A 24,141-nucleotide genomic window follows, 5' to 3' on the forward strand; every position below is an offset into this window, starting at 1 on the left:
AATTTTTGCGAGTGTTCAATTTGGACCTTGTATGCATCTACATTTTCTCTCCAAATTTCAACATATCTTAGTATTTTCCAACAGTAATAACTCATCATAGTTCAATAATAATAATTCAACCAGCTCTTTGCTGTTTGTGTCTGAAAAAGAAGAGTTTTTACAAATGTGCATGAATAGGTTGCATGAGGCAAAACTGGCAGGTCAAATTTGGTTCAAGTATACAAGCTTGTTGTGAGGCTCATTCTGAGAGCAGCTGCCCAGTGTGTGTGTGTTTGTGTGTGTGTGTGTGTGTGTGTGTGTATTTAATCTAAAGGTGAAGTGTTTCATTATTGTGGTGTTAAAATACTTACTACTATCTCAGCTTAATATGCAGCAATAACTATGAGTAAGCTATGCTTAGGCTGATTCCACGAAAAATTGTAAATACTGTGGTTGTTTACCTATGAAAACATCTCAAGCAGCCTGCACAGCAACACTGGATAGATGTTATGCATACTTGATTTCACACATTGCTGCATTACAAAATGTGTCAAAATGCAATTCATAATTCACAATAAAACTTAACATACACAAGAACCTGCATATGTATACAGAAAGACAGTATACATATACAAAGTGAAGAAATTAAGACAACCATATATTAGTATTTTAATTTTACAGTTGTAACAAAAAAAAAAATAAAAATGTATTATATATATATATATATATATATATATATATATATATATATATATATATTTTTTTTTTTTTTTTTTAAATGGTATACATAAAAAATATATATATATATATATATATATATATATATATTAGTGCAGCACAACAAACGAGAACAGCAAAACTTGATTTTTTTATTTTTAATCACATTTTAAATTGCAATCGCAAATTTTATCAGGTAAAAAAAATGCAATTCACATTTTTTTCCCCCAAATCATGACAGCCACAGTATGAATATATTTTTACTGAGAAAAATAAATCACGATTTCAGCATGAAAGGAATTTGTTTACTGGAAATCAACTTTTATAAGGGAACTTCATGAAAGAAACACACTAAAATTGTGCAGCATAAACATATTATAGACATTAAATTCCTCTTTAAAAGTTCTTCATTAGCCACATGTGAATTTGGAGGTGGTGATAATAAAACACTACTCATTCAGAGAAAGCTTGATTGACTTATTGACTCATCATGATTAGAATTGGAAATCATTGAGACGCCCTTGGCATCTGAATCACTGTGTGTGTGTGTGTTCTTGTTTATATATGACCAAATGTCCCCACGATGTAATAAAAACCTGAGATCACCTACATCGTGGGGACCAGCCAGCGGTCCCCACGAGGGAAATGGATTAATAAACATACTAAATTATGTTTTTTTGAAAATGTAAAAATGCAGAATGTTTCCTGTGATGGTTAGGTTTAGGGATAGGGGGTAGTGTAGGGGGATAGAATATACAGTTTGTACAGCATAAATACCATTACGCCTATGGAGAGTCCCCACTAAGATAGCAAAACAAACCTGTGTGTGTATGTGTGTGTGAACAGATGAAACTCTCACCAATATGATTTCTTGTATGCAATCTACTTCCTCCTCACTGAACAGCATTTCACAATAACCCTCTCCATTCTCACATTCCCACGTTCACACTTCTTGATCCATTTCTTTTGATTATTTTTTCTTACCATTCTTCTTTATGACTTGGAGTGACCTTTAAGTGAAGTAAGACTCACTTAAGGCTTTTTTGCACAGTGTGAAATCTCTCCATCTCTAAGTACACACAGACCAGCACTTTTACAGTAAAAAGCTTTAGGGAGGAATGGGCCTCTCAATTGCACCTTTTAGCTGTGTTTCAAGGACTGGTCACTTTGGTACTAATCTTACAGCTGGACTCCTCTATCATGTAAAAAGAATAGCTTGGACTTAAATGCTTTGCATCTTCTTATACCAAAGTCATTACTAATGGTAACACAAGAGTCACAGTGATGCTGTGTGGCTGTTTTTTAAGAAAATTATCAGCCAAGAGTGAAATATCTCTGACAGTGTCAGTGCAGAACAGGAGAGCAGCTTTACACACATATTTGTCTTTTTGATGCTCAGTGTCATTATGAGAACAGCCCTTAGTACACTAAAAATAAATGACTTCCCATTTCACTGGATTGAAAAATGCTGTAGTTTGCCAAACTCTGGAGAAATGAAAGAGCATGGATGCATTGAATTTCCTGTCCATGTGATTTGGTAATGATTCATGACAAATGACTTACTAAAATGGATTCACAGCATCCATATATCTTTACAAAGAAAAAGAAGTCACGATTTCTGCATAGAAAATCCTTAAGGCTTTTGAAAAAAAAAATCAAATTCATTGAATCCTTTTAAATGTATTACAAAGAAACAAGGACACAGTGCCAGTGAACCCCACATAAAATTATACATATATAAATATTTGTTATTTTGTACATATATATATATATATATATATATAGATATATATATATATATATATATATATATATGTACAAAATAACAAATATTTATTAATTTACTGAATAATTATTCAAAATTCACGCAGTATATGACACACGCAATAGTATTTTGCAAGTGTCAATAGTTCAATATACAAGGCAAAAAATACTGATTAACTTACATGAACTTTACAATATTTCCAGTTACTTCATCTGTTTTTGCTCCGGCAATGAAAATAATTCTAAATATCAAAGTAGTCTCCAAACAATGCAAAGTTTAGCGGTATTCAGATCGTGAATGAATCAGCATTTTTAAACTATTTGGTTGAGTGAATGATTCACTGACATACTCATAAACCCATCCAACTACTGCCATAACTAAGTAATCTGCAGAAAAGGGCTTTTCACACTTAAAAAAAAAGTTAACCCTGGGTCACTCTAAACTCCTGGTAAATGAAATCCTAGGTTATCTTTATTCACGTTACACACTGCTCATATTATACCCGGGGATTGACAGTTAATCGTGGGTATTCATAAGCCACCGTTTCACACTGCACATTCCAAAATATCTGCATATTTGCGGTGTCAGCGTCACTGACTGGACAAACACAAACACGTGACCTGTTTACATAAAGGCTCTGACCGTAATATCAGTTTTTTTTCTGAGTGTGCGAACTATAAAGGTAAGAACAATGTCTCTTTTTCACTCCAATTGTCGCGTTTTCCATTACAGTTAATGTGCCGAATTTTGACCCCCATCCAAATTATTACCCCCCTCATTGAAGTCGCTACCTGATTACCTAATCTTAATTCCACCCCTAATCCTAACCCCTCCCCCACACCTACTCCTAAACCTACCAATACTAGGGGGGTAATAATCTGGCAGGGGGTCGAAATTCAACATTTTTCCTTACTTACGCAGAAATGACTGTTTAAACATCGCGCAGTGTTTCCGTGATTGCCCAAAGCGTGTAAATATAAGGCTCACGATTGGTTGTCGGTTGCTGTAAGCATCTAGTTGTAACATTCTAACACTGCATCGTTTCACACTGTACAAGTTTGGCACCGCAATGCTGAGGTAACAATGCAAAAGCGGTGAAGCAGGGTTTCATAACCCCGAGGTGCTAACCCTGCATCTAAATTACAAGTGTGAAATGCTCCTTTACCCAGGGTTAAAAGCGGTGTTTTGAACAACGATAACCCGGGGTTTTGTGCAGTGTGAAAAGCCCTAAAGAGTCTGAAAAATACACAGTCCGTCTTGAACATGCAAATACAGACAAACGGAGTGATAATGTACAAACATTGAAAAATCCCAGTGCTTTTGCATTGATATCATCACTCTTAGAACATTACAGTTACATTGCAATTCTAGTGCTTAAGTCTTAGTGTAAATAAATACCTTACCAAATGATGGTCAACTGGTATTATTCGGATAAATGTGACATTAAAACAAGGGAAGCATCTTTGAAGTGTCCAAAATTTGCTATCCTGTGTGTATGGGTGGAGGGAATGGGTGGGATGCTAACACAAGCCAGACAGTGTGATGTAAACTCCCACAGGGGTAAAATATGGCCAGATCAACTAACAAAAAAAAAAAAAAACATTTAAACAGACAGTGCAAGAATAAATCTATTATCTGTCATTGTGGTTAACGTATTATTCAGTCAGTCACTGCATCATCATTGGGGTAAATTTAAATGTGAAATCTTACATACTTTTGTTGTTTTTACCAAACATCAATGAAATAAATTGGAGAGCAAATTAAGATTTTTGCTAAAGTGTCCTGTTTCTTAGGTTTTTCTAACAACATTCTCACGTTTCCTCAAGAGTTTCAACAAAGATCAAATTAATAATTCTATCAGAACATGATAATATAAATGTTCAATCTCAAATTTTGATATTGAGGAACAATATTGTTGGAATCACTTTCAGAATGATTTTTTCCAGCTGCAATAGAACATTGAGAGCCAATCAGAATCCATCGACTTTAAAGAACTTGAGCATTTAAAGGGGCAGATGACAACATGCAACACATGTTTATAATAGTTTAATAGTATAAAGTTTGTCCATTGGTGTGGACGCCAATCTAGTTATCGCTGTAATTATCATTTTAGCTATTATTCTTGGTGTGAACAGGCATTTACTTTATGGCAACAATATCCTCATTTGAATCTATAAAGGAATTTTAGAAACATGTGAGACAAAGAACTTGCAGGAAACGCAAGTAGGAACTCATTATCTAAACTGCAATGCAGCCATTAAGTAAAAAAAATAAAAAAATAAAAAATTCTGCCATTTACTACAATTGTTAAGTAAACTAGGAAAAAGCTCTACAAAATAAATAAGAGTTTATGTCCAAACAGGCTTCTGGTGTTTTCTGATGTGTTTTCTTTTGGGTCCATAAGGGGATTTTGTCACTGAGTTTCGACAGATGGCATAAAAAAGGAAAGAAAGAAGAGAAAATCCATTTAAAATAAAAAGCCACAGATCTAATCCCTTCATTTATTTATTTTTTTTCATTATTATGATGTCTAAAACAAAATCTGTCTTTCTCTCACACTCTGTTTTTGTCTCTCTCAGAGTTTCTCCTCTTCATTCTCACCTAGTGATTGTCTCAGCAGCCCTATCACTTAATTCACACAAATCGCACTGATGAGCAACAAACACGCATAAACCCACAGAGAGTGATAAAACAAACAAATAAACACACACAAACAGAGGAATGCAGGACTAAGTACATAAAAAAACAGTGCAGATGAATACCACAATTCAACCTGATCATATTACTACAGATAAAGGACATGACTGAAGGTCAGTGGGCAACAGGTGGACGTTTCAAGTCTCGCAATCATCATATGGAGACACTATTATTAGTGTTGCAACAGAATCTAAAACACAATTTCTGATAGCCCAGCAACTTTCCATCAGCACAACAAATGATTTGTCTCACATTGCAGGAACATGACGACAGCTCCGTCTCACCATCCAACACTTCCATGATCCAGGGACACTGTTTATCACCACGGCAACAACACTAGATTAATATAACATGCAGTTGCACGTGACTTTACTCAGATGGTTCCAGCTCTATGAATCCATCACTTAAAGGGGTCATGAAATGGAAAAAATCCAAATGTCCTTGACATTTACACATAAGAGGTTACTCTAAGGGTTTTTCTGAAACACTAGGATTCGTGATGTGTTCATTTTCATCTTTACGTCCCTTAACATGTGTATCAAGAAGGTGTGCTCTTAATAACTCATGTCTATCAATCACAAGAGTTGTACTGCTGTGAGAGAACTTCAAAAAAGACTGGCAAACGTTATTTTGTCCCTGGATGTATTGTAGACAAACTGCACTTCAAAAACTGGGCATACTCTTCCAAAACATTAAACTATTAGGAATTAGAGCTGTCAAATCAATTAATTGCAATGAATCATATAACATAAAAGTTTGTTTACATAATATATGTGTGTGTACATATATATATAAAATATGTCCGTGTGTGTGTATATAAACACACACACACATATATAATATATATAAATAGAATGATATACACACACACACACATGTGTATATATATATATATATATAAATATATATATACACGCATACAAACTTTTATGTTAGATGTGATTAATCACAATTATTCGTTTTGACAGCACTATTACATTTCCTCAACACAGGTAAGTACATTATTTACAATCTTTAAGAGTGTTTGTAATAAACGTCAAACCAGCATATGATGCTATCAAGAGACCAAGTTGTTAAGATTGCTGCTAATAAATCGGTACAGACATGGATTAACAATGGTTTCTTGAGTTTAATATTAATAAAGTGAAGAAAGCTCATTTTTTTTCTGTCTTGGGCTCAAACATATATGGCTCTATTACAGTGCTGGCCATCTCAAGCATCAAAACATGTAACACATGCTGTGGAGGAAGGCATGGACACATTGCGATGAAAAAAAAAAAACTTTGCTAACCTCCAGAAACACAATTTAAAGATCTGAAAATGCATTTCAAGACCGCTTTAAACAGTATTGGACAGATCCCAGATTTTCAATAGATGTAATTCCCAAGTACATGCACATGATGACAGACCCACCTGCTGGAGGAGCCGGGCAAACCGTGGGACACAGGAACGCCTGGAAGCTGGACGCACAGAGTTCGCTTACTGTCCCCATAGCTCAACTGTCCCTGTTTCACTTTGATTATGAATGTGCGATTGAGAAGTAAGTCCCTGTGAGCGTGGATAGAGAAAACACAAGCTACTTCCCCTTTTTTCTGAAAGCAGAACTTGTTGAAATGTTGACACTTATGTAACGCTCGTCTTTATCATTAATTTTCCTTTGGGTTTTCCTGACAGATACCAAAGCAAAGACCTCTGTTGGCAGCACAGATCCACGGCGCTGCTCTCTGCTCTGATGTGTGCTGGTCTCGCAATCTCACACACTGACTTCTCTCCTTGTATTGTCTCTCCTCCTTCTCTCTCTCTCTCTCTCTCTCTCTCTCCGAACTCACCGCCACTTTGTGTTTACCATCCAGGGCTTTCTAAGCTCCCCCTGTATTTCTCTGTGTCTATGACCCTGGTTTCAATTCGAAAGTCTTTGCTGTGGTGCTGAAATAGCTTTAGTAGAAAAAGATTTAGATAGACATAAGCACAGGCTCATCAGCACCTCCCAGAACACCTCCCCACTCACTCCCACAAGCTCAGAGGGCAGTTTAGTCAGAGCTCAACCATCTCGGGCATCTGAGCCATGCGTGGTTTTGAAGGGCATGTATATGTTTACTCATAGAGAATCACAAGATCACCCACCCCATCTATAAATGTGCGCCTGCATACACACGTGTAGATTGTGTTAGGTTGAGACCCTCTGAAACCCACATGCACCCAAATTGGTGCTTTTGCATCAGCTTTCATTTTACACAAGTGTTTCGTGAATGCGGTTGTGTGGTTGTCTCAACTGTAATTGCTTGTCCGTATAATCGTAAGAGCATTTTAATGCTAAAATTTTCTATTTTATACTCTCTTAGAAAATGGGGTTCTATATAGAAGGTTCTTGTTATAATTTTAAAGAACGCTTTATGCCAAAAAGTTTCGATAAAGGAGAAATGTCTTAAAGGGATGGTTCACTCAAAAATGAAAATTATCCCATGATTTACTCACCCTCAAGCAATCCTAGGTGTATATGACTATCTGCTTTCAGACGAACACAATCAGAGATATATTTAAAAATACCCTTAGTCTTCCAAGGTTTATAATGGTAGTGAATTGGGGGGGGTTAAGCCCCCCAAAAATGCATCCATCCATCATAGATATAATCCACACAGCTCCAGGGGGTTAATAAAAAGCCTTTTGAAGTGAAGTGATTGGTTTTTGTAAGAAAAATATACATATTTAAAACTTACTATAATAAATAACTTCCGCCAGATGGCCGTACACATCGATTTGCGGCAGAAGAGTAACCTCTGACCTGACACATGACGAACAAGAATGTGCAGATAATACAGCAAAACAAAACACCAGTCACGAATTTGAAGTCTAAAACGAGAAATTTTAAAGAGAAATGTCAGAGGATTTCGATGTAATAGAAGAGTAACTTCAGTTTGTTCCACAGCCCTATTTGTTCGAACAGCGAGAGGCTTCTAAGCTTATGCTACTCCTACGTACATCGCGTCAGGGGTTACTCATTTGGCGCAAGTCGACTTGCGAGGTATGTGTGTGGTCGTCTGGTGGAAGCTAGTTATTTCGTTTATAAAGTTTTAAATATGGATATTTTTCTTACAAAAACCCATCGCTTCACTTCAGAAGGCCTTTATTAACTCCCTGGAGCCATATGAATTATAATAATGATGGATGGATGCATTTTTGGGGGCTTTAAAACACATCCCCCATTCACTACCATTATTAAGCTTGGAAGAGCCAGGTTATTTTTAAATATATATCTCTATTTATATATATATATATATATATATATATATATATATATATATATATATATATATATATATATATTTTTTTTTTTTTTCATTTTTGGGTGAACTATGCCTTTAAATTAATGTATAACACTTTCATGTTTAACGGTTACAGTACTTGAATTTTTTTTATAGTCATAGAGTAAGTTTACAAACGCCTTATTTCATAAAATTTTATTAAAAATGAATGAACAAAATAAATAAATTAAAACTAAATCCATAAAATGCTCCATGATGAGAACCCCTAAAATATTCTATATACAGTATGAAGTGCCTGAAATAACTCTTTAAAGGGATAGTTCACCTAAAAATGAAAAATTGATGTTTATCTGCTTACCCCCAGAGCATCCAAGATGTAGGTGACTTTGTTTCTTCAGTAGAACACAAATGATGATTTTTAACTCCAACCTTTGCCGTCTGTCAGTCGTATAATGCGTGTCAATGGGAACTCCATCTATAAGAGTTAAAAAAACCTGCATAGACAAATCCAAATTAAACCCTGCGGCTCGTGACGGCACATTGATGTCCTGAGACACGAAACGATCGGTTTGTGTGAGAAACCGAACAGTATTTATATAATTTTTTACCTCTAAAACACCACTCGTTAGTAAGGTCTGATCGCGCTCTGACAGCGGCAGTGATGTCTCGCTCTCACTGAAGTATATGTGCCAGACATCACTGCCGTTGTCAGAGCGCGATCAGACCTCACTAAGCGAATGCTGAATGCAATTGGACATAGTGGTGTATTAGAGTTAAAAAATGATATAAATACTGTTCGGTTTCTCACACAAACCGATCGTTTCGTGTCTTAGGACATCAGTGTGCCGTCACGAGCCACAGGGTTTAATTTGGACTTGTCTATGCAAGTTTTATTTACTCTTATAGTAGAAGTTCCCATCCACTCGCATTATTTGACTGACAGACGGCAACGGTTGGAGTTAAAAATCATCATTTATGTTCTACTGAAGAAACAAAGTCACCTACATCTTGGATGCACTGGGGGTAAGCAGATAAACATCAAATTTTCATTTTTGGGTGAACTATCCCTTTAAGGTTCTATATAGAACCTTTTCATCTAAGTATGTATATGATATTAATATGTGTTTCATAATGAAAATCACTATATTGTGTAAATATTCACACAGGAGAAAAAAATGTTTCTAAAAAGTATGCATGAATTACAAGAAATGATTTTGTGCAATACTTTTGAATCATAAGACTGCTGTATATCGCTGACTTGTTACTGGTCATGTGCTGTGAAACAGGAACACAACATTACCCTCAAATAACATGATCAGTTTTTCAAAAAAAAAAAAGAAAAAAAAAGTAAATTGTAGGCACAACATTCCCCCTAATTTGTTTTTTTGTTTGACCCTTTTTAGTTTTTTATATGAACCATTCTTCTCATTTACAACACACTTTTTGCTCTTCAAAGCATATGTATTAAACCATAAGCTTTGACAATGTTTTGCTCCTATAAAACCATCTGGGAACATCCCTAAAAGTGATCTCAGAGGAGAGATGATTGGGAGATCCTGCTGGAAAGTCCACCCAGATCTTTCCAGCTCACTTTCCTCCTTTTATCTTCTAACACCCTTCCTCTCCTTCCATTCCACCCATGTATTTATCACATCATTCCAATCAGACCTATCCACAAAACAAAAGAATCAATTTACTACATTTATTTTTAAAATGTACTTATACTTACTACACGATTTGTACTCTTTCTGAGTTGTTTATCTCCCTGAGATGCATTTCTGAAGGTGCTAGATGGTGGTTAGATATTGGTGGTTTTAATTTTCACCAACTGAGTGAGATTAAAGACTTTTATCATGCTCATTGCTAAGAATATAGTTAACATGCAAATTATTAACATGCAAAACATTGGCCATTAAGTGATTAATTTGACATTTAGCTGAAGCTATTATTCACAGTGATTCATAGCACACTTATTACAGATACAGTGCCTTTAGAACAATTTAGGATAACATGTCTTTCTCAAGGACAATGGAGGTCATTCATAAACCTACAACTGTTTGGTCACCAGACTAAATTGTAAACCAGTCTACACCAACTTTCCTAATAAGGAAATGTGCAGGTTTTTGGTGTCCTTCTGTCTCTTTTCACCTAAAAAAATGTATATAGTTATGGAATCTTTTGTGTCAATTTAATGCATCCTTGATGAATAAAAGAAAAAAGAAAAGCACAGCTGAGCCAATCAACATCATATTATCATCACAATCTCACCAACAAACAAGTCTATTCACACTCTTATTTGCAGTGACTTTAGAGAAATAAAAGATTTTTCCTTTCTCTTTTTTTCATCCTTTTCTAAATGAATGCTTGAGATTAGGTGGGCACCCAGCAGCTATAGGGGAAAGAAAAGAACAGAGGAAAATTACATGCAAGCTGCATTTGAAAGGTTAGTCATCAGGACTTTTAAAAACACAGCTTTTCCCTGGTGAGTCGAGTGCCCAAACATCAAGAAGACATTTCACATTTCTTAGCAACAGGTATTTATACGTTGCTGTCACTTTAAGGCCTCATTAATGGATCCAATATAATGACACACATTCGATTTCTTTCTCAACTGTATACATTCACGTACAAGACATAACTGACTGTGTTTACGACAATACCTTACGAAACGGGTATTTATGTGTATGTGTTTGTGTGTATATGTTTAAGATTTATTGAATGTGTAAATTGTCAAGAAAAAACACATTATGTTATGATAGTTAAACTTAGCAATCCGTGAATCACATGCATGCCGAAAAGTGGGACCTGCGATCCATTGCACCCCTACTAACAAGATGCATCCCTGCTAAAAACCAAACTAACAACAAAAGATCCTTTGCATTAACACCCTCAAAACTGACCATGAAGAAATCGAGGCCTTTTATGAACATACCAGCATGAAAATTACAAATAGAGTGAAATCAAATCAAGATAGTGTCACAATTTAATCTATTAGAAAACAAACCAACACACTATCAACTGAAAACTGTTTTTTCCTTTGTGTAGTGCTCAAAAATACCATGATGTCAGAAAAACAGAAGGGGGTAGGTGTGAGCTCAGGATTTTGACATGAATTCTATGTGTCTGCACAGCTGAAATGCTAGAGGCCCAATAAACACCTGTCCAGTATCAGCAGAGTCTGGTAAGTGTTGGTGTTGTTCATTCGGTCTCTCGGTTTCAAAGGCACACCGAACTGAAAGGTTGGATTCTGAGGAGAACCATGATGGTCAGAAGCTTGGGTTTCCCATCAAAAATTCATTCCAAGACTATTTTCTGCTTCATCATTCTGAAACGAACACTTTTTTGGCCATATGTTCCAGTCATACGTGCCCCAAATACGTCCAGTTGCTCTGTTAATTAACTGAGACTACAGATGAAAATGGAGATGAGGCTAAATTATGAAAAAAGAACAAAAGGGAAAGAGTGTGTGCTAAAGAAATCACATACTCATACAAAAATATACAGATATGAAGTATTATATTTTTTATACTATATACACACACACACACATATATATATATATATATATATATATATATATATATATATAAACTTTTTCCAAATATATATATATATATATATATATATATATAAAGAATTTAGAAATATATATATATATATATATATATATATATATATATATATATATATATATATATATATATATATATATACACATATATATATATATATATATATACACATATATATATATATATATATATATATACACATATATATATATATATATATATACACATATATATATATATATATATATATATTTAATATGCACATACAATGTTTCATTTTTTTATGATGAATAGAAAGTTCAAAAGAACAGCATTTATCTGAAATAGAAAGCTTTTGTAACATTTTGTAACACTTTTGTAATGCTGTTCTTTTGAACTTTATATTCATCAAATAATGATGAATAGAAAAAAAAAACTGTTTTCAACATTGATAATAATAATAAATGTTTCTTAAGCAGCAAATCAGCATATTAGAATTATTTCTGAAGGATCATGTTTTTGCTGTATTTTAGATCAAATAAATGAAGCCTTGGTGAGCAAAAGAGACTTCTTTTAAAAACATTAAAAAATCTTACAGTTCAAAAACTTTTGACCGGTAGTGTATATATTAAAAATAATATTAAAAATACAATATCATACATGCATATTTGCATATTCTTTTTACACCCCAACTACTCCAAAAACAAGCAACGTGACAAAACAACACAATTATAATCAGCGAGGCTGTCTACACTGCATTATAATGGACACGCTCACATGCAGTTTAGACAGATTCATTCATTATAATGGCTGGCTTCTTGTGTCATGATGCTCATTTAAAGTGCAGAAACAAGCAAAATTATTTGTCCAAGAAATCCAGACTGTTGTGATAAGCCAGACTTTAAGTATCCCTGCATTATGGTCATTTCTATTCCGTGGTGGATACATTGTACATTAGTGGACAGGTGAAATTTATGATAATATTTATCAAGCAAAACAAAACAATGAAAGTATGCACACAATAAAAATATGGTTCAAAGGAAGATAAGTGTAGAAGAGCTATTTGGCAGTAACGAAAGGCCATTTCCAAGCCAACCAGCATCATATGCCAGCAGTAAAAGCTTTCATTTAACATCTGTGATATCCGCGGGTTCGTCTTCCATATAGGGACAACTCTTAAAGGAGCAATTCCCAAATAATTAACATTCTGTCATCATTTACTCACCCTCATGTTCTTCCAAACCTGCATTCATTTTTTCTTCCAAGAACCACAAAAAGTTATATGCCCATTCAATGAAAATGTTGAAATCTTGATGACTGTGACTGATTTGGTTTTTAGTTCAGAAAACTCCAGTCTCTATTTATTGTATAGTAATTACATAAAAAGTGATCAGTCCATTATTCATAATTCATCAATATATGTTCTGTAGAAGGAAGACACATGTCACATGGTTTGAAATGAATATGAAGGTGAGTAAATGATGACATATTGAGATCTTCTGGTTGAACTAAACTTTTAATGTACTAACAAATTTTAAATCTACTTCCTGAATTCCAAACTGAACTGAATAAACACTTGACGCTCTATTGAGACAGAATAAACATCAGACTCCTCCACCATTAAAGGAGTATTACAGTACTTAAGGAACAACTACATTAAAATACTGTGAATAATAGTTCATATAAATCTTTTCTCTTTATGGGATGATCTATTCCAGTAGTTGGTCGTGGCAGATTGTATCTAACCCTTTCAAAAACAGGACAACTGGGAGGTGGTCTTGGCTGTTGGTTGCTGCTGACCTAACACTATGTCTCGAGTACCAGTCGTCCCGTGAAGGAAAACTGCTGTTTCATCTCAGTTGATCTTAAAACAGATCAGTCTTCTGAAGATTTCTCCTTCTCTGGAGCTTAAGATTAATGAGAGAGTGCTAAAGAGACTTTAGAAGGGAGAAAAACAGCAGTGTTTTTTTGGATCAAATCAAAGGGTGCATAAAGGAAGGGTAAATGATGGAACCCGAAATATGAGCTTAATTCCAAGTAAAAAATGTAACAAAACACTGCAGTATAACTTAAAGGTGCTAAAGAGGATGTTTTGTTTTATACATTTTTGCAATATTACTTGAAACTGTCTTTACTAACTGATAAAAGACTATTTAATAGGTGCACTGAAAGGAATAATATTAATATACATCATCTGTGCACGAGGTAGGGTCTTAAAAACATCAGCCAATCGTTTACGTGATCATCGCTTAAACGATTGGCCTTCTGGCTTGTCAATCACTGCCATTACGTTCCTTGTGAGAGTTGTGCACGGATTGGCCCTCTGGCTTGTCAATCACGGCCATAACTTTCCACACAGGCGCCGCATACAGTGTTTTTTTCAGGAATAACAACTGCAGATTATGAGTTACCTGCGGTGAGTCCGACATAATGAATCCACTAACACGACACAGCGAATGCCGGTGGTAAACACTCGTGTTCCAATACTGGTGCACGACTTTTGGGAGGCGTTCCCTCAAAATGAGCTGTGAAGGAGGGGGGTTGTTCTTACGCATGCGTTCATTTCAAAAACTCACTAACAGTTTTTTGTTTCTCAGTCGACGAAAAAATCCTCTTTAGCACCTTTAACTTCTGCAATATTTATGGTATTTATCTACTAAAACTGAGTTAAATCACAGTGTAGGTGCTTATTCAATTAAGGGCAACTCTATGACTTATGCCCCAGGGCTTGATTTTTATTAAGACAGATTTCAAATTTTTATATAAAACACCGTATTAAAAAGTTTTACTTTTCAAACGGCCTTTATGTTTAGATCTGATAATTTGACCCTTGTCCCTGACCCAAACTTTTCATCTTAATGTGCTAAAATCCCTCAAAATATACGCTAAACTGTGAAAAAAATTATATTTTAGTTTTACTTACTCCCAGAAGTTTACTTTTTTAAGTATAACTTCAGAAGTATAACTTTTTTTAATTTTGCCTATTTAAATAAATTGGACAAAACATTTTTTCATTCAGCAAGGAAACATTAAATTGATCAAAAGTGACAGTAATGACTTTTACATTGTTAAAAAACATTTCTATTTCAAAAAAATGATTTAATCATGGTTTCCACAAAAAAAAAAAAAGAAAAAAAAAAGCAACAATGGTTTTTAACATTAATCATTAATAAGACACGTTTTTTGAGTGCTATATCTGCATATTAGAATGATTTCTGAAGGATCATGTGACACTGAAGACTGGAGTAATGAATGATGCTGAAAATTCAGCTTTGTCATGACAGGAATAAATTATAGTTTAAATAAAATATATTAAATTAGAAAACCGTTATTTTAAATTGTAATAATAATTAACAATATTACTGTTTTGCTGTAATTTTGATCAAATAAATGCAGCCTCACTGACCAAAAGAGACATTAAACATGAAAAAAGTCATACAGTGTATTTAGAAACATACATTTTTAAAACTATGATTATATATATTTATATATATATATATATATATATATATATATATATATATATATATATATATATATATATATATATATATATATATATTTATATTTATATTTAAACTATATTTATACTAAAAATGTTTTTTTTTAATCATTATATATATATATATATATATATATATATATATATATATAAAATGATTAAAAAAAAAACATTTTTAGTCCAGATATTTTGTCCAGTGCTGTTTGGACCCCAACTTTCTTGACTTTCATTGTGTAAACAATGAAAATATCTTCTTTTATATTCTGCAGAAGAAAACAGACACACAGGCTTGGAACGACATGAAGGTGAGTAAATGATGACTGAATTCTCATTTTTGGTGAAACTGTCACTGTAAATGCTAGTGAAGCATTTAGTCTGAGGACACATGCAACAACGTGGAACATCTGTTTACTTCCTCACTGAAACAGCAACCTCATCTATTCTCTCAGCAGGAAATGATAACAGACAGAGGGTACACAATAAGAAGAGATGACAATGGCATTCCTAAACCTATAGTGTAAAATATACACCATCTCTTATTCCACAAAATGCATGCAGATTTTCTATATGCTGTATCATGACACAAAAACCATGTTTTGGTGATGAGTGAGATTCAATCTTAAGCCTACAGAATGGGAGGTGGGTAAGCCGGCAATCAGGGCTTGTAGTTTAATGGCTAGAATCCCAGATGATACTGAATGGAACTGCCTACGTACCAGACGCACAAGCTACTGAAGCCACAGTCTCACTAGGAGAGTGACGCTTAAGCATGAGAGGTGCTTAGGACTTAAAAGCACTCTGTGACCAAAAAACCCCTACAAACCTCAAGCATCATGATCGAGCGGTCACTATGCCAACCAGGAACAAACTCAGCATATATAGACACTATATCGCTTCAGCTCTCTATTTTCCTCACTTTTAATCCTAACATGCATCCATGCATCAATCAACCATAGCTGAGTTTCTCAAAAGCATTGTGAGCCAAGTTGATCGTAGAGATCATTTAAATATTTAAAAAATGTATTACAATGTGTATTGACTGAACTATGCAGTTATTTTAATTCATTTGTGGATTTATGTTTGCTGTTTATTGTTTTGGCTATTTATAATTTGTGTGTGTGTGTGTGTGTGTGTGTGTGTGTGTGTGTGTGTGTGTGTGTGTGTGTGTGTGTGTGTGTGTGTGTGTGTGTGTGTGTTTATGTGAAACTAGACAATCTTGGCCAGGGCTCCTTGGAAGAAGAGATTTCTATTTCTTTCACCGTTTATGCATTCAGATGTTTCCATTGTCTTTCTGTTATATGACCTTTCACCCCTTAAAAAGCCATTTTAAAAAATGGCATGACCACATTTATATCATCCCATGACATGCTTGATCATTTGTCTGTGTATATTTATGAGCGGGATATTTTGTGGAAAGAGATGCCATCTACTGGCCATTTTGTGTTAGTGCACAATCTGTGACTCCAAACTTAAACTCCACTTCATTTACATTAAGAAATTTGACAGCATCAGTCAGTTTTGTATTCTTTTCATATTTAATTAAAAAAAAATAATAATAATAATAATATATAATTACACTGACATGGATGTATAAGTCTGGAACTAATTTAGTTTTTTTAATGTAAGCCTGCTCAAGTGGTGGACAGAAAAGTAGGACACTACTAGTGTTAACTTTAGATGAAGCTAAAATTGGATTTTATAAGTGCGGTCATCAAAGTAAACATTCTTCTTGATTTACAGCTAACAAGTAAACCCCAAAATGCACAGACAGCAGAAAGTTTGGCAGGGAGAGTACATCAAAAACAAACCTCAGTGCTGTATCTATCTGGAGGAGGAGGAGGATGCCTGGGAGGAGTTAACATCATTGAGTGACAGCTGAAAGAGGTAAAGTGAGGACACACTGAGAGGTTTCCTGTGGAGCTTTGCTCTTTCCTGGATGTGACACTTTGCCACGTCTGCAGCTGTAACCGTGGTAATGAGAGACATATCCCAGTCCCACATACCTGTCCACATTCACAGGCTTGGTCAGTGGATAAAATGATAATTTTAGATTAAGCTAACCTTGCACTTGGTGTTTATTCACTGTAAAACTAGCACTGAATAGCTAATTAACTAATGCACAACTGAAAAGACTAAATCTGTGCATGATGAAACCTCCTCCTCTCGCGTTACAATCCCTCTGCCTGAACATGCAGCCAGTCTGAAATATACTCCAGACATTCCTTTTCATTCAAGAAGATTAATATGATTCGACACTGTTATCAGTAATCAGATATCAAGACTGATAAACTAAAGACAGTGAAAGAAAAGAAAAGAATGAAAAATAAAGAGAGGTTGAGTTTCAGAACAGAATTATAACCTTTAAGGAGGACCTGTTATGCCCTTTTACAAAGTCTTGATTTTGTTTTGGGGGTCTACTACAATAGGTTATGTTTAAATGTTAAAAAACAACATTATTTTTCACATATTTTACATTGTTGCAGCACCTCTCTTCCCAGTCTGTCAGTAACGCTCTGGGGTTGTTAGCCAACTATGGTCACAAGTTCTGTCGTGATTCAGCACAGTTCAACAACTCGCTGTTTCCCGAAACCAACTTTCCAACAAACATTCGCAAACAGCATTGCAAAGTTGTGTGGTTGGAACGATAGCCTGTGGTTAGAAGCACAGTTTCTTGTTTGACTTAATAAATCCTTATCTTGAGTGAAATAAGCAAGCTGACATTCAGTACAATCTATATCTTTTTTTGAATATATACAAATGTCATTTACGTCTTTTAGTTCATCAAGAGATTCAAAGCACCATTTTTGAAGAGTGCACATGTGCGTACATGCTCTCGTATGGATGACTGAGTATCTATATGAGTATCTGATTGAATCTAGAAATAAAGCAAAATAACTGAGAAAATGAGAATTAGTCCTCAGATGCCATGTCCATAATTTATAGCAGTTATTGCTTCACCACCTGCTGGGCATCATCATTAACCAACATAGTTGAACGACAAATTTGCAACAATACATTTTCGCGAAACTAGCTAGTTGATTTCTTCAATGATGTATCGTACTATGGTAGTTAAAGGTCTAGAGTGTAATATTTAGGAGGATCTATTGACAGAAATCCAACATAATATTCATAACTATGTTTTCAGTGGTGTATAAAGACCTTACATAATGAACCATTATGTTTTTATTACCGTAGAATGAGCCATTTTTATCTACATACACCGCGGGTCCCCTTACATCGAATTCGCCATTTTGCGCAGCCATGTTTCTACAGAAGCCCCTAAACGGACAAACTGCTCTAGAGAGCATCGTCTGAGATGATGACATCTTTGTCCTGTGTCAGCCACCGTAGCTTCTCCATGTGCTTCGAAAGGGAGGGGTGAGCGGTGGACTGAGCCATTGCTTGCAATTCACAACCTCACCACTAGATGCCGCAAAGATTTACACACTGCACCTTTAAGGAGATGGTCCTCACTCCAGGGGATGGGATTGGATCTAGAGCCAACTCCTCCCACTTTACATATCACTTAACCTACTCGTCTCCACCCCTGGATCTAAACCTACCCATCTCCACCCCCTGGATCTGGATCCAACTCCTCCCACTTTACATATCCCTTAACCTACCCATCTCTGCCCCCTGGATCTAAACCTACCCATCTCCACCCCCTGGATCTGGATCCAACTCCTCACACTTTACATATCCCTTAACCTACCCATCTCCACCCCCTGGATCCAGATCCAACTCCTCACACTTTACATATCCCTTAACCTACCCTGGATCTAAACCTACCCATCTCCACCCCCTGGATCTGGATTCAACTCCTTCTACTTTACATATCCCTTAACCTACCCGTCTCTGCCCCCTGGATCTAAACCTACCCATCTCCACCCCCTGGATATAGATCCAACTCCTCACACTTTACATATCCCTTAACCTACCCTGGATCTAAACCTACCCATCTCCACCCCCTGGATCTGGATCCAACTCCTCACACTTTACATATCCCTTAACCTACCCGTCTCCGCCCCCTGGATCTAAACCTACCCATCTCCACCCCCTGGATCTAGATCCAACTCCTCACACTTTACATATCCCTTAACCTACCCTGGATCTAAACCTACCCATCTCCACCCCCTGGATCTGGATTCAACTCCTTCTACTTTACATATCCCTTTACCTACCCGTCTCCGCCCCCTGGATCTAAACCTACCCATCTCCACCCCCTGGATCTAGATCCAACTCCTCACACTTTACATATCCCTTAACCTACCCTGGATCTAAACCTACCCATCTCCACCCCCTGGATCTGGATCCAACTCCTCCCACTTTACATATCCCTTAACCTACCCGTCTCCGTCCCCTGGATCTAAACCTACCCATCTCCACCCCCTGGATCTAGATCCAAATCCTCACACTTTACATATCCCTTAACCTACCCTGGATCTAAACCTACCCATCTCCACCCCCTGGATCTGGATCCAACTCCTCCCACTTTACATATCCCTTAACCTACCCGTCTCCGTCCCCTGGATCTAAACCTACCCATCTCCACCCCCTGGATCTAGATCCAACTCCTCACACTTTACATATCCCTTAACCTACCCTGGATCTAAACCTACCCATCTCCACCCCCTGGATCTGGATTCAACTCCTCCCACTTTACATATCCCTTAGCCTACCCGTCTCCGCCCCCCGGATCTAAACCTACCCATCTCCACCCCCTGGATCTGGATCCAACTCCTCCCACTTTACATATCCCTTAACCTACCCTGGATCTAAACCTACCCATCTCCACCCCCTGGATCTGGATCCAACTCCTCCCACTTTACATATCCCTTAACCTACCCGTCTCCGCCCCCTGGATCTAAACCTACCCATCTCCACCCCCTGGATCTAGATCCAACTCCTCACACTTTACATATCCCTTAAGCTACCCTGGATTTAAACCTACCCATCTCCACCCCCTGGATCTAGATCCACCTCCTCACACTTTACATATCCCTTAACCTACCCTGGATTTAAACCTACCCATCTCCACCCCCTGGATCTGGATTCAACTCCTTCCACTTTACATATCCCTTAACCTACCCGTCTCCGCCCCCTGGATCTAAACCTACACATCTCCACCCCATGGATCTGGATCCAACTCCTCCCATTTTACATTTCCCTTAACCTACCCGTCTCCGCCCCCTGGATCTTGTGTGTTTTGCAGAGAGGGGCTGCCTTTAAGCAGCGAGTAACGTCGTTGTATGTAGGGCTGAAACGATTAATCGAGTTACTTGATTAACTCGATTACAAAAATTCCTCGAGGCAAAAACTCTGCCTCAAAGCCTCGTTAAATTCCTATGACGCGCACTATACGCGCAGGGATCTGATTCACACGGACCGTTGTTCATGTTCAGGAAGCACACCATAGCGCGTGACATTTTGAATTTAGTTGGCGCGATGGCAGAGAGTAAATATAGATATGATGTTTAGCTTTGATGTTTTTAAGTAGTAAATGTATTCACGTTCAATTTTAAGAGAGTATAGCCTAAAAAAAAGAACCCCTTCACACACACACGCATGCACCCTCGTCTCTCTCCCATGCCAGTCAGACCAATCGCGGCAATGCATCAAATATGCTTAAACTTTTTATGTAGCCATGCAACAATAATTTCAGCATGCATTCACTGAAAACCCAGGGACGTGATGTTGTGACGTGATTTTTCGAACGGATGCTTTACCTAAAATGCACCGGAATGCAAGTAATGCAAGCCAAATGCAGCGTTCTATTGAAAATGATTGTATGTAGGCTATTTCTGCCGTACCAAACTGCAATGAAGCAACTGGTCTGACTGGGGCGTCACTCTTCCTCACACACGACATGCGTTTTTGTTCTCAGGTGGGTAATTTGCAGAAGGTGCAATCCTTTTTTTGTAATGTTGTATTAAGAACACAAAACTTGGTTGTAAAAAAAAAAAAATCTGATTAATCGATTACAAAAAGAATAGATAGCTGAAGCCCTAGTTGTATGAGAAACCCACCCCTGTTAAGTTCCTGTCTCCATGAAGCCCCTCCTTCCAAAAAGTACTATGTGCTCTGATTGGTCAACCGGTCAATCGCTTTAAGCGTGTTTCTGAAATGTCATGCCCCTTACCATAACCGTGAGTTTCAACACACTACTAACGCAACTCAAGTAGGTCTCGCCCCTTTTTTGTGTATGCTTTGGGCGGGATTTATTTAAATAAGAAATATTGTGATGTGTACGTTTCTGGAAGAAAACTCTAGACTATAATCGAGGCGTTTCAGGGAGTTCAGACACAGTGCTTCTTACTGATAGAGAATAACTCCCTTTAGTGAACTTTGTGTTCTGTAACTTTGCAGACCTTTTTCATGCTCAAACAACAACATTACAAACTAAAGAAAGTTGAAAAAGTAAAGCAGCATCAAGGTCAAGGGTGATCATGGCTTCTTTTGTGTCAAGGGTGTAAAGTATCCTACCACCATCAACAACACGTAGCTCTACCATCAACACATTCAAACCCATCTCATTTGTTTTCTCTAGCCGCTGGTGTACTGTGTTCTCCATTTGTTAGGTTTTAGAATTTTGCATCCAAATTGGTCTGTGTTTATCTGATCATAAAGGTATAGTTCACCCAAAAATGAAAATTCTGTCATCATTTACTTTTATTTCATTCTAAACCTATGTGACTTTCTTTATTCTGTAAAACAGAAAAGAAGATATACTGCAAAAATATCTAAAAAATGAATATTTTTGGACCCCAGCCAAAAACAGTTCTTCAAATATATCTTTAATGAGAGTGTGCAAATGATGACAGAATTTTCATTCAACAAATATTTAACAATTTATCAGACTGCGGTATATATATCAGTCTATCACTATTTTATGGTCTGACTGATCTGAAAAGTGAAATTTGACTGACACAAGACCACAAAACACTCAAATGATAATGTTCATATAGTGACTAACGGACTAACGGACAAATGAGTTGTCATTTCTAATATGACTCAAGTTGTTATGGAAATGACACAAAGTACAGCCCTAAAAGTGTGAATTTAAGGTGGGTGTGGTGCATTTAGTTCCTGCTGCTCATGAAATCATTTCATCATCTTCAACAAGACTTTAAAATTTAGGAAAACGGTTTGGTAAAAACTTCTAGAGCTTATTTGTTTTTACTGCTTTTAAACAGGTGTCACTTTTATACAGGTTTCACTCTTATACAAAAACAGACATTTAACCACTCTCCACAAGCTTTGTGGTGTCTGTTGTTTTCACTCAGGATATCCTGTAACATCATTTCTGCTACTCTGACATTCTAAGAAAAAAAAGCAATGAAAAAGACAAAAATATGTCACAGTAGGCACGATATAGAAACATACACCATGACAGAAAACACACTTTGAAGAATTTTGTGTTTAAAAAAGGTACATTAAACACCAAAAAACAAAGTCAAACCACATCTTCTTGATATATAAACAGCATATAAGCAAATTAGATCAATTTGGGTCATCCTCACATAACAACACAACATATTTGAATTTATGATGTCCAAGACTAAATGTGACTCTTTCAAAGCACACACACAAAACTTTGGCTAACTTTAGCTTTAAAAAGATACATATGGACAGAAATGGGTGCACACAAACCAAATATTTGGGTCAACAGCTTGTCAATGTCATGTCAACATGAACGGAGTCCTACTAGCAAACATTGTTTTAATGTCACTGCCAGCATGCGAGTGTTTGCTTTACTATTTAGCATCGACCTGTCAGTTCGGTCTCATTTGGATTTAAAATTCTATTAATCTGTCATTGTTTTTCACCATAATGCACTTTGACACGCCGGTGTCAGACTTAAAACGTTATTCAGTCATATGAAACTTTAATGGCATAAAACTTACCATAATCGTCCGCCTCCATCCCGCAGCGGTGTTTCACACAGCTATAATCTTCCTCCACTAAACACACTCAACATCACTTGTCAGTCGCTCTGTTCTTTTCTCTTCCAGGTTACTTCTGTTCCTCTCACGGTGAACTGTACACACACACATAGGTCGTGTCTGAAAACCTAGCGAGTCACATACATAGACAGCATTTCTTGGCATCACGAGCGCGCTAAAATGCCCCAAAAAGGCTGCCTATGTAGAACGCTCACTAGGTTTTTAGACACAGCCAGCCTCTTTATTGTTGTGAAAGAACAAATTATGTCTCTCTAATATTCGTTCCATTCAAATGTTATCATTAATGGTAACATTATGTTATTATTATTTTATTTTCTAGTCGGTTTTTGATTTTCAATCTAGTCTGTCCTCTGCGCTTTCCTCTTTTTCCGCCATTTTTATTCCCGTCCAGCAGGAGTCTCCCCAAGCTCTTGAGAGATTTTTACATTAAAAAATTACAGCTCTTTAGACTTTTACATATAAAATTAAATAAAATAATAAAATAAAACATCCATGCATTTGGAACTTGAATGCAAAAAAATATGCTATTTGTCACCCACCAGATGTCATAAATACAATAAGATTGTTTTTTTTCTGTCATTTTCAAATGTTAAATTATGTTGGTGTAGTTTTGAAAAAATAAAATAAAATAAAATAAAACATCCATGCATTTGGAACTTGAATGCTAAAAATTATGCTATTGTTACCCACCAGATGTCATAAA

General features: G+C 36.2%; 1 protein-coding gene across 2 annotated transcripts in view; it reads right to left on the reverse strand.

Moving 5' to 3' along the window:
* The window catches only part of cyth1b (cytohesin 1b), an 82,223-nt gene extending 58,695 nt beyond the window's left edge, over positions 1 to 23,528 (reverse strand). The window contains exon 1 of one of the 2 annotated variants that reach the window (XM_067368905.1): positions 6,572 to 7,064. In XM_067368905.1, the coding sequence (XP_067225006.1) occupies positions 6,572 to 6,650 (79 nt within the window). In that variant the 5' untranslated portion in view covers positions 6,651 to 7,064. Of the gene's footprint in view, positions 1 to 6,571; positions 7,065 to 23,378 lie in introns of those variants that run through there. The other variant, XM_067368907.1, reaches the window with a different exon arrangement.
* Positions 23,529 to 24,141: the final 613 nt, after the last annotated feature.

This window comes from Chanodichthys erythropterus, chromosome 19 (assembly GCF_024489055.1).
Source record: "Chanodichthys erythropterus isolate Z2021 chromosome 19, ASM2448905v1, whole genome shotgun sequence".
Lineage (NCBI taxonomy): Eukaryota > Metazoa > Chordata > Actinopteri > Cypriniformes > Xenocyprididae > Chanodichthys > Chanodichthys erythropterus.